The 11,693-nt window shown below is 46.5% G+C and overlaps 1 protein-coding gene across 1 annotated transcript; it reads left to right on the top strand.

Moving 5' to 3' along the window:
* The first annotated feature begins 230 nt into the window (after nt 1-230).
* Nucleotides 231-9,544, top strand: ARPC4 (actin related protein 2/3 complex subunit 4). The gene is made up of 6 exons (XM_063113603.1): nt 231-302; nt 2,799-2,917; nt 4,458-4,569; nt 5,774-5,869; nt 6,840-7,010; nt 9,217-9,544. The coding sequence occupies exons 1-6, from the start codon at nt 300-302 to the stop codon at nt 9,220-9,222; spliced, it is 507 nt and encodes a 168-aa protein (XP_062969673.1). The 5' UTR covers nt 231-299; the 3' UTR covers nt 9,223-9,544.
* Nucleotides 9,545-11,693: the final 2,149 nt, after the last annotated feature.

Consider the following 11,693-nt stretch of genomic DNA (forward strand, 5'->3'; position numbering starts at 1 on the left):
GGAGGCTGAGGGAAAGGCGACCAGAAAGCCGAAGGCACGAGCGAGAGCTCCATGGTTACCGGGAGAAGCTTGAGTAGCGGTTGACAACTCAGGAGTTTGTGTCAGTACCGAGATAGTTCTAGCGCAGGAAACTTCCCAAAAGTCCAGGTGTTCCCAGGATCCCTCTCCCCCCGTTCGGAACCTAGATGGTACCGCCCGGAAGTCCGGGCGGAGACTGCGGCTGCGCTTCTCGAGAAAGGACAGGCGTCGAGAGCTGGCCACTTCCGCACTTCCGCTTTCCGGCCCAGCCAGCGCCCGCGATGGTGAGAGAGCCGGGCCTCGGACCGGAGACCCCCGGTGTTCTTCCTCAAGGCTGTGGGCCTGGGGGAGATGCGGCTTTGCCGTGGAGGCCTGGGGTTGAGGGATGCCGGGGTCTGTGGGGGCGCGATGAGCGTGGGAGAAAGAGGGTAGGGCGGGGGCCAAAGTGAGGAAGGGGCGAGCGGGGCGACTCGCTGCGGAGAAGCAGGCCTTGAGGCTTCATGGTCGGGCTTTCGAGGCAGGTAGGGAATATTCCTGAGGCATGCAGGAAGCAGGAAGCGGGCCTCCTAGGCTTGTAACGCCTCGAAGGCACATAGTAGGCCTCGTATCCAGTCGTAGGGCTGCTGAGGTAGGTAGTAGGGCCACCTCCCCATCCATAGTAGAGCTTCCTAAATATACCCCCTTGTCCTGTCCTGTCTTCTTGACCCCAGTTTTCCAGGGCAGGCAGGCGTCCACACTTCCTTATCCCACTCTTCTCGGCAGCTCCAGCCTTGCTTTTATCCGACTGAAGGATCTCTTTTGTGTTGCCTCCACTCAGGTCCCTTCCTGGTCAGAACTGAGCTGTGTCAACCTTACTGTATCTAAGATTGGATACCGCTGGTCCCTCCCTTCCTGGAAGTCCTCCCATTTGTTACATGTGGGCGTTTCTGGGAGTTGTGACTTTGGCTCCACTTCCGTCTCTTTACATTCTCGCTGGTGATACCAATCTAGTCTCCTGGCTTTGATGACTTAGTATGTTCTGGTGACTCCTCAGTTGGCCTTCCTGCCTCACTTTCAAGGTGCACCTGGATTTTTTTTTTTTTTCTTTGCCTGGATATCTTGAAGACAGCTTGAAATTAGACCTCTAGTTAAAACTCATTTTCTCTTCCAGATTTGCTCTTCCTCCTGTGTTCCCTTTCCTGGCTAACTCTGTGTACTCCTCCTACCTCACTGGGGTTTTCTTTCTCTCTGACTGAGGATATGCCTTTTGATTTTAAAAAATTCAAGTTTATTGAAGTATTACAAAAAATTATGTGTGTTTAATTTTTGAAAGGACAGGAGTCACAAAACTGGCCACCTAAAATTAACCCTTTTTAGATTTACTGTTTATGAATATGGACAGTCATGTAATCACTACTATAATCAAGGATAGAGGACATTTTCATTACTCCAAAAAGTTCCCTGAAGTCCATTTGTAACCAGTCCCCTCCTCTCCCTGGCACCCCCAGACAACCACTGATTTTTTTCCTCTTATAGTTTGCCTTTTCCAGATTGTCATATAAAGGGAATTCTTCACTATACATGCTTTTAAATGTGGCTTTTTACCATAATACATTTGAGATTATATGTTTTGTGTATCGGTAGATATTCCTTTTTATTAGTGAGTAGTATTTCATTGTATGGATGAACCATAGTTTGTTGGGAGTTGTTTTATGATTCCATTGTCCTCTACATCTAATGTCACTCCAACCCCTGTAATGCTCTCTACTTCCCCAAGTCCAAGCTCTCAGCAGTGCTTCTTGAATAACCCTCTCTGCTGTATGTCTCACTTCCTTCTCCAATGCATTCTGCACAGAGCCACCATGCAGCTGCAGTCGTGTAACTTCCTCCTCAGAAAGCCCCAATAGTTTCTTACCACATTAAAAGAAGAGCTAGGGGCTGGCTGATAGCTCAAGTTGATTAGAGGGCAGCCTTGTAACATCAAGGTCAAGGATTTGGATCCCCATACTAGCCAGCTGCCAAAAAATAAAGAAAGGAAGCCTAAACTCAGTAGCTTGGCATTTGAGATTCCCCATGATCTTACCCCAACCTACCCTACCTCATCTACTGAATCTAAAATGCTTCCCACATACAGAAACATTGTACTCATTACTGCTGCTGGAACTCTTAATGCCCCTTTGTGTTATTGTAACTTTGCTTAAGTTGGTGGTGGTGGTGTTATTATTTTGTGTATGTGTGGCTGCCTGGTGCAGGGAATCAAACTTGACTTTGGTGTTTATCAGCAGCACAGAAAATGAGTAAGATACTGTATATGTTAGGTTTTGAACTAGGTGCATGCTTCGTAGCTGTGAATAAGATAGACATGGTCTATTGACGATGTGGCTTATAGTCTAGTGAAGGAGAAATCACTTTACAAAAGACATGTGAAGGATGTGTCATTGTAAATTGTAATAAATGCTATGAAGGGGGAAGTCAAGAGAGGCCTCTCTGAGGAAGGAAGAGGCCTTCCCTAACAAGCTGAGATCTCAGGGATGACTTAGGTAAAGGAAGAGGAGCAAAGCCTGCAGATAGGATGGTTTGACATGTGTAAAGTCCTGAGGGGAAAACGTACTTGGCCAATATAAGAAACTGACCACTTAGACTGAAAGGCACCTTAAAGGCCTAGTCTGTTCTGTTCACTGTGGTTTCTGAGAGCTGGTCACCTTCAGTACTGCCTGGCTCTGTGGGAGCTATAGTAAGGCACAAGTGGATTTGTTGAGGCAGATTCTGATCTTCCTCGCCCCTTGAATTTTTTCCTACAGACTGCCACTCTCCGCCCCTACCTGAGTGCCGTGCGGGCCACACTGCAGGCTGCCCTCTGCCTGGAGAACTTCTCCTCCCAGGTCGTTGAACGACACAACAAGCCGGAGGTGGAAGTCAGGTAGGGAAGGAAAAGGTCGGGGTGGAGATGAGGGAGTGCAGCACAAAGGAATGGCTGCTGTCCAGAGGTTGCCATGAACTTATGTCCTGGAGTTGTCGGGACAGCTACAATTGACATATTTTGCTGCCAGATGAACAGTGTTTTCTGATTTGGAGTTAATAAAATAGGATCAGTAGGTTGGTGGGACAAAACCCAGGGGAGAAGCTCCTCTGGAGCCAAGATTGCTTGACACAGGTGTGACTTCTTAGAGTGGAGCTGTTCATGAAGCATCTCCTGTGGTATTATTGAACCCACTGGTAGTTTAAGGAGAAGTCAGAGAATTTCATTATCTGAGATGCTATCTTCACACTTTACTAATTTAAGGATGAAGGACGGGGCCGAACCCGTGGCTCACTCGGCAGAGTGCGGTGCTGGGAGCACAGCAGCGCTCCTGCCGCGAGTTCGGATCCTATATAGGGATGGCCGGTTGGCTCACTGGCTGAGCGCGGTGACAAAAAAGGACAAAAAAAAAAAAAAGGATGAAGGACGTTTTTCCCCTACCAGCCTGGACCCTTCTGGCCCCTGTTCCAAATACTCCATATTTTGAATGATTTTCTGTTATTTAGTTTCCATTTCAAAGTACTCTTTTTCCCCCCTTTTAAAGGTTTTATTATATTTATTTATTTATTTTTGCAGTTGGCCAGTACAGGGATCTGAACCTGTGACCTTGGTGTTTTAAGGCTGTGCTCTAACCAACTGAGCTAAGCGGCCAGCCCCTTTTCCTCTTTAAAATTTAATCTGGGACATATATAACTGAGATAAGCCATGTTACCACATTAAGTGAAATAATTTGATTTGAATTAAAAAAAACTGTTAAGATGTGAGGATGTGCAGTCTTAGGCTAGTTAACATATATGATTTCTAGTAAGCATTTTAAAATGATAACAGCTCACAGGTGCCATCATAGTTAACTACCGTTACAAAAATTTAGGAATTTGGAGGCATCAGCTTGGGACCTGAGCTGATAGGGGGTCTCAGTGGTGAGTAAGTGAATCATTCTGGATCGGTAATTAAAGGAGGCCAAACTGTGTTCAGTTTTAACCTGTCCTCATTTCTAAGGCAGGTTCTCTCCTCATTTCATAAACAGTATACTGGTTTGCCTATAGTTATTAAAATCAGCTGTCTTTTGTAAAGCTCCTGCCATGTGCCAGGCATGCTATTAGACACTTGACCCTTTTTGATCTCTCTCAGTCCTTGCCAGTGAAATAGGCATCAGAGTCATTTTACAGATGAGGAAATTGAGATTCCAACAGGGTAACTTGCCCAAGGAAAGTAACAGAGGAGGCTGGATTCCAAAACCTTTTCGCCCTGATTCCAGAGCCTGTCCTCTTTCTGCTGGAGAACACACTCACTGGCCCCCATCTTGGAGCACCCCTGCTTGTGAGTCTTCTATTCGTTGGCCTCTATGGTCTCAGATAGTGATTCCAAGACCTGCTCTGGGGTCACCCTGACTTTTCCGTCCTTTTATGCTACAGAGGCCTCTATCACATTATGTTTTCAGGAGTAGCAAAGAGCTCCTGCTACAGCCCGTGACCATCAGCAGGAATGAGAAAGAAAAGGTTCTGATTGAGGGCTCCATCAACTCTGTCCGGGTCAGCATTGCTGTGAAACAGGTGAGTTCACCACAAAGGAGGCCAAGTTAGGAGCTATCTTTCATGCCAGTGGTCCCCATCCAAGAGATTAGGGTGCAGAAAACCTAGGCTCTGCTTTCTTGAATGTTCTCAGGAGATGATTTGCCAAACTCAGCAGGTCAGTAAAGTAAAAAGAGAGAGCAACTCCATCATGTAAGCCTTGCTCTGGATTAGAAGATAGAAAATCTATTCCCTGGGGCCTGTTTGGTGTCAGATCACAGAACCATTCCTAAGGAATGAGAAATAAGTCCAGTACAGAAAAATAAGCAGTACTAATACCAATGTGATAGCGACTGTCTCTGAAACTGAGACTTGATATGAAAAACGAAGTTTTATTTCTTGTATGTGTTTCCTCAGGCAATGTTTCACAAATGTCTATCGTTCCCACCACCCCAGTAATTTTCATCATATTTATATATCACATGGACAGTTATTTACTTAATAGATTTCTTTAAATTGACTATTTCTTTACTTAAGTTTGTTTGAAAAGAAACTTTATACCATAAATGGAAAAACAGTATGGCTTGCCACAATAGAGGGCACCTCTAAAAATGAATACAATAAAAACAAAGCAATGTCATTAAGTTCAGACCAGATACTGTTGCCTACAGAAAGCACTAACCCTGGGGCCTGCTGTCTTTGTTAAAATGGAAGCTTAACAAGCTGTTGGGAGGTGTTAAGGGCATATTAGCACCAGCTGCAAAATTCTTTCTTTCAAAATATTGAAAGAAAGTTCAGAAGAGAGAAACTTTGGGGATTATTTCATGTTCAGTGTTATTAAAGCAGAGTCTACTAGAGGTTTATCTCTGATACCCCAGGTGGTACGTGCCACACACTTTGGCACGCACTAGTGAAATGAAAAAGGGAAAGACAGCTTTGAGGATGGGTGTGTGGACTCCGAAAGAGCTGATATAAGACTCTTGCTTGCCAGAATTACCTCTCTTGAGTGGGTGAGGATGAGATCATAGTAATGCCTCATTGAGTTGGAGAGGCCCTAAGGTAGACCCTTCTTTCAGTTGGCAACCAAGTCCCCCATGGTTCAAAGTTCAGGCAGTCATTGCTCCCAATACCACGCCTCCAGCAAGCCTGGGGGAAATTGGGTCAGAAGACCAGGCCTGTAGGTAGGGCTTTTTTTTGCCTAGGGTATCATTTTTAGAGAAATAGATTTCTCCTTTGCCCTCACCAGGCTGATGAGATTGAGAAGATTTTATGTCACAAGTTTATGCGCTTCATGATGATGCGAGCAGAGAACTTCTTTATTCTTCGAAGGAAACCAGTGGAGGTGAGACTTTGTGACCCATGTGTTTGTGATATAGTACCTGGGATTCTATCAGTGAGTGGCCTGAGATTGTTTCCAGAACCAGGATTGCTGTTCCTCCAGCTGTAGGGTACCCACTACCTGAGTTGAGAGTTGGCCTTCATCTCAGCTGGAGTGGGAGCAAGGGGGATCAGAAGTTCAGAAGTTAGTTCTACCTCAACTGTAGAAAAGACAGAAAAGATAAGATGTATTGCCTATCATCCCAGAGTCTACGGTCCAGCAGCAGAAACAGCACAGTGAATTAGAAATGTCTTCCTAAGTTCTGCCACCAACTGAATCATAGTCACTCAAAGCCACAGTTTACTTTGGGTCAATTGTTGCCTGACTTTGTACTTGAATCCTCTCCACAGGCTCCCTACCAGCTCAACTTAACATATCCCCAGTGACAGCAGCTACCCCACAGAGCAGCACACACCATCATCAGACACGTCAGACGTGTTGGCCAAGCTCTTCTTCATCCTGAGCAAAATTCTCTCCTGGTCCTAGATCTAACCTCTGGGGCCACCCAGATAAATAAAATTGGTCTTCCTTACACAACTCTCCAGCAGTAATAAACCTCATTCCAACCCCTCTCCCATGTCATCTCTTCTCCAGACTAAATATTCCCTTTTGTTTGAGTAGATTCTTCTGTAACAAGATTTTAAGTTCCTTCACTCTCCCTTGACTCATTCTGAACGCGTAGCTTTTTGTGCCACATATTGTCTTCTAGAAACGTCTCATATACATAAAATTTTCCACTGAGTTCAGTTGCTTGGATCCAACATAGATACTCCCAAGGGCAGGTGGGATGCTAACTGAAAGAGCATGTAGCTTGAGAGAAGATCCCAGCCATCTGGAAGCATGTGGATGAGTGAAGTAGAGGACATGGCCAGCTCAGTGCTCCTGGAACATGAATTCTCTCATTTCTCCTCTCCCTACCATCTTCTTCCTATAGGGGTATGACATCAGTTTTCTGATCACCAACTTCCACACAGAGCAGATGTACAAACACAAGTTGGTGGACTTTGTGATCCACTTCATGGAGGAGATTGACAAGGAGATCAGCGAGATGAAGCTGTCGGTCAATGCCCGTGCACGCATTGTGGCTGAGGAGTTCCTCAAGAATGTAAGTAGGGGGCCTTACTGGTTTCCTTCCACAGGTGGAAGAAGCCACGGGTCATGTTGAGAACTTAGCATCTGGTGTGAAAGTAGTGCCAGCAGTGGGTTCTATTTCCTGAGGCCTCTTTCCATATCTGGGTGTCTGGGACACTTCTTAGTCTCTTGTAGGGACTTAGACAATCATTCTACATCTAAAATGTCCACAAAGTCAGGCTGGCCAGTTAGCTCAGTTGGTTAAAGTGTGGTGCTGATAACACCAAGGTCCAGGGTTCGATACCTGTACTGGCCAGCCACCCCCCTAAAAATAAAATAAAATGTCCACAAAGTCCTTACCTATGTCTAGTTTAAATACCAAGTGAGGCAAGTCAGGTCCACATGTGAATTTTCTACCAACATAGTTATAGTTAATCATGGTATAATTCCACTTCTCAAAGAGACTTAAATATTTTCCTTCAGTGTCTGTTTCTCAGGCTTAAAGTCATGATTTCTTCGCCTGTTTTTCATCACTTTCATAGCTTAAGTCCTCAGACTCCTCTTAAGTTGTTTGTGCCTTTCCAGGCAAAAGGACTGCAGTCCTCTGGGGAGAAATTGTTTACATTGATGAACTGATGACATAGTTCTACTTGTTTAGATATTCAGGACATGCCTTCTTATTTTTTTTTCCTTCTTCCAAACAATCTTTGGTTTGTTGACATGTTCCACTCAGAGTTGACTGTGATCCCTAGGTGGTAGATTTAGTGTTTACTCCTACCAGTACATACAGACCCAGCACAGAAGGAGTTCAGTTTCCTAAAAATGGAAATTACTCCCACTTCCCCTGGGGTTTAATTATACTGAGGGTGGCCAGCGTACAAATGGTTGTACGTGTGCACAGGGCAGCATGGGAGTTCAGCTCACTTGGGCTGTGGGGTCAGACCACCAGGATGTGAATCCGAGCTCCATGGCCTACTCAGGAATGTCTCTGGATCTCTCAGCTGAGCCTCAGTTTCTTCAGCTGTGAAAGGAAGATACTGTTAATAAGTATTTACCGTTCAGAGTTGTTGAGCATTAAATGAGATCATACATGAAAAACATAGCACCTGGTACGTAGTAAGCTTTCCATGTATTGTAGCATGAAGTTTTATGGCCAGGGTATTAGGAGGCCTCTAGATTGAACTGTGAGGGAAAATGTCCTAACTTAATGTTTGGCTCATTCATTCAACAATTATTTAGTTATTAGAATTATATTTTTATAGAGTTATACAGCTGAAAAAGCATGTTCACATGTCTCATTTAATACTCAAAACAATCTCTGAGTCAGGCATTAAACACCATTTTACAGATGAGTGAACTGGGGCCCTGGAAGTGAAGACAACTGCCCAAGGGTTCTCAGCCAGTAAGTGGAGGAGGAACCAGAAAGTGGAGCTAGGTTTTTGGCTCAAAGGTCTCAGACACTACTATAGCATCTGGCAGGGTCACCAATGCAGGTGCATACAGAGGTCAGGCGGGTGGTGCACAGGAGTGAAATGGGCCTGGTGAGCACCTGCCTTGTCTGAAGAGGATCACTGCCACACACTCCAGGCCATTATGGCTCCATCTTCCATCTTTTCAAAAGAATCCCCAAATCTGGATTTGTACATGGCTTCTTTCTTGTTTTCAAGGTCGGCAACTCATTCATATGCTTTTAAACACTGTATGGGCCAAACAGTACTTATCTTTGGGCTGGTTCAGTTTTTTAGCCATGGGTTAACAACCTCTGATCTGTAAAATGTCCAGAAATATTCTAGGCACCATGGGGGGATATTTGAGGGCAGAAAACATTTCAAGGGCCTGTCCTGGTTGGAGGATCACCCAGAGCTTGACAAAAAGTACCAAATCCTGGGTCCCTCTCCCCTTGGCCCTCTGAGTCCCCTAACTCCTTGCATGTGAGTCCCATGTCTAAAGAAGGCAACCTCAGTTCACCAAGCAAGACAATGGCAGAGCTCTGTAGCAGCATCCATGACATGGCTCAGGCAAGCTGAGGAGAAGCCCTCATCACTGTTAATTTTTCTGCCTTGTGTAGTGCTAGTGTTAGGCCCCATAGGTCACAGCTGAATGCTGGCTGAATTAGAAAGAGGGGCCCATAGGGTATCCTGGGACCCAACCCTGCCCCTCACACCAGCCCACCTCCCCAGAACAGGCCCACCAGGATACGGTAATAACTACCATTCACTGCTTCTTGGTTCTCTTGACAGTTTTAAACCGTTTGGCTGGATCTCGTGGCCTTCCCCCTCGGACTCCCTGTGTCTCTGCAAAGGCATCCTGGAGCCACTCTCCACAGCATCGGCAGCAGTGGGGAGCTGGGTCGGGGTGGGCATTAGATGCGGGAGGGGGGTGGTGTGCTTGCTAGCTGGGCAAGAAAGCAGCATGGACCTGCCCCAAGGCCACATGTGCCTGGTCAGGCTGGCTTCTGATGTTCAGTCCCCTGGGCTGGGACAGATTTTTTTTTTTTTAACGTCTTGAACCTTCAACTCTGTGCTTGTAGGAGACTGTAACCTGTCTTTTTTTTTTTTTTTTTTTTTTTTTTTTTGGTAAACAAACAACCTCCACCTCCTGTAGCTGTGACTGGTCCCAGTGATTGTACCTTATTGGTCGCTGTGGGTCTGGGCGGGCCTGGAGCCAGAAGGCGACTACCTTTTCTCCCCTGTGCCACTCCGGGTGGGGAGGGAGGAAGGTTTCAGATTCCAGTTCCTCTCCATTGCCCTCTATTCCCAAGCCTCCTTGGCCCAGCAGAAGTGGTGGGGACCAGCTTCTTGACCTCTGCCTGAAGATGGCCACTCAGCAGTTGTTGGGGACAAGGGCTGTATTGGTGACCAGCAGCCATGCATAAGAGCTGGGGCCCAAAAGCCAGGCAACCTCTGGCTGCAGAGGCCATTTGGTGCCCTTCCAGCTGAGACGGGCCACTGTTTCGCCTTTTCTGTCAGTGCAGTGCCTGCGCTAGAGGTGGAGAGGTGAGTCCTCCTCCTGCCTGCTCTGGCTCCCTTTCTCCCATGCTCGCTGTCCCTTTTCTGATTCTGGCGAATCCTCCCTCCCTTAATTAAAGTCTCTTCTTGCCCCTTTGGGGCTGCATGAGGTCTGTGCTCTATGTGTATATGTGAAAGGAGGGGAGGTGGGGCTTTTTTCCTTGAGACTATATGGCTGGCACTTGGGCCTGGAGCTCCCCACCGGTGCAGTCCTGTTATTGGTCTTACCATTATGCCAAGGGCCCCCCCAGAAACCTCCCCCACTGAAGTCCAGGCACTACCCATTCCTGAAACTGCTCTCTCTACGTATACAGAGCTTTGGTGCTATTCATGTAATCTCATTTGAGCTAAAAGGTAACCTCAGAGAAACAGTGATCCCATTTCATCGATAAGGAAACAGCTTGCCCCAAATCTCCCAGCCAGTGAGCAAGAGAGTTAACTTCAGCCTGTGCTAAAACAGTAATCACTACCCATGTGTGGCTATTTAGATTTAAATTATTACCATTAAGTTCAAAATCCAGTTCCTTAGTGTAACTAGTGACATTTCAAGTGCTCGGTAGCTACAAGTGACTAGTACCTACCATGGCAGACAGCATGTATATAGACGATTCTGTCATTGCAGAAAATTCTGTTGGATAGTGCTAGACCTTTTTGATGACACCTGAAGTAAAACAAACAAAAACAAAATAAAAGTTGTGTTTGAGTCCTGGGTCTTGCTGAATTTGGGCAAGTTGTTTATACTCTGCCTCAGGTTTCCTAATCTGTGAACAATCTGAGGTGGTCCTGCCACAGGCACCTAATGAACAATAGTCATTTGTTCCACCAGCCCAGTATCTGAGCTGTTAACTTCCAATGTGCTGGGCATGGGGGATGACATTATCCCTGCCGTGAGGAGACTTGGGGGTCCAGTGAAAGAGCTAGGTGTGTAAAGAGGTCCACTGAAGTGTCTGGTATTCACTGTTGGAAGTCTGGGGGGGAAGCCTGGAGTGGGTATTTCTATGAGAGGATGTCAGGAAAAGCTTCAAGAGGGGCTGGCCTTTGAGCTGAGCTTTCAAAGGATTTCCTCCAGATGGCCAAAGGGGTCTCTTGAAGGGGGGGACAAGGTAATGTTAAAGGGAGGAGGGGTTGGGGGTGGGGACAACTTGAACAGCTATTCTCCCTTTATGACATTACCTCTGTGACCTCCTGCCTTCCTGCGTGGCTGAGTTAGGTATGCCCTCCTCTGGGGCACATGGCAATATTCTAGCTTTGCAGTGAATGTCAAAGGTGCTCCCGGCGAAGCTAGATGACCACTAAGGTATGGCAGCTGGTCACTCAACAACCCTCACTGGACAGAATTGCCTGGGTGAGCCAGCCGGAACCCTCATTTGTCACAAATCTATCTCCCAGGGTCCGAAGTCCCTAAAACCACATTTGCGGGGTGACAGGAACTGACGGTGGTTGCCAATCTGCTGATCCTCTCCTGGGGATATGCTTTTTGGGAAGCCCAGTCACCAGCCAAAGGGAGCAGGGAAAGGTGATCTTAGTGGTTGGGGTCAGCTGGACAGGAAGGTGGAAGACCCACCCTCACCATAGGAGCAGATCTACAGGTAACTACCAAAGCTGGCTTCTTGGCCTCATAACACCAAGGTCAAGGGTTTGGATCCCCATACTGGCCAGCTGCCAGAAAAAAAAAATTTCCCGTAGCTTGTCTGGGCTGGACATTGAGG

The sequence above is a fragment of the Cynocephalus volans genome, chromosome 11, assembly GCF_027409185.1.
Source record: "Cynocephalus volans isolate mCynVol1 chromosome 11, mCynVol1.pri, whole genome shotgun sequence".
Classification (NCBI taxonomy): Eukaryota; Metazoa; Chordata; class Mammalia; order Dermoptera; family Cynocephalidae; genus Cynocephalus; species Cynocephalus volans.

What these genes read in the sequence shown, in the direction of transcription:
- ARPC4 (XM_063113603.1), top strand. An exon ending in AAGCCGGAGGTGGAAGTCAG is followed by an intron (nt 2,918 to 4,457) that starts GTAGGGAAGGAA and finishes TTATGTTTTCAG; the next exon opens with GAGTAGCAAAGAGCTCCTGC. An exon ending in TCAGCATTGCTGTGAAACAG is followed by an intron (nt 4,570 to 5,773) that starts GTGAGTTCACCA and finishes TGCCCTCACCAG; the next exon opens with GCTGATGAGATTGAGAAGAT.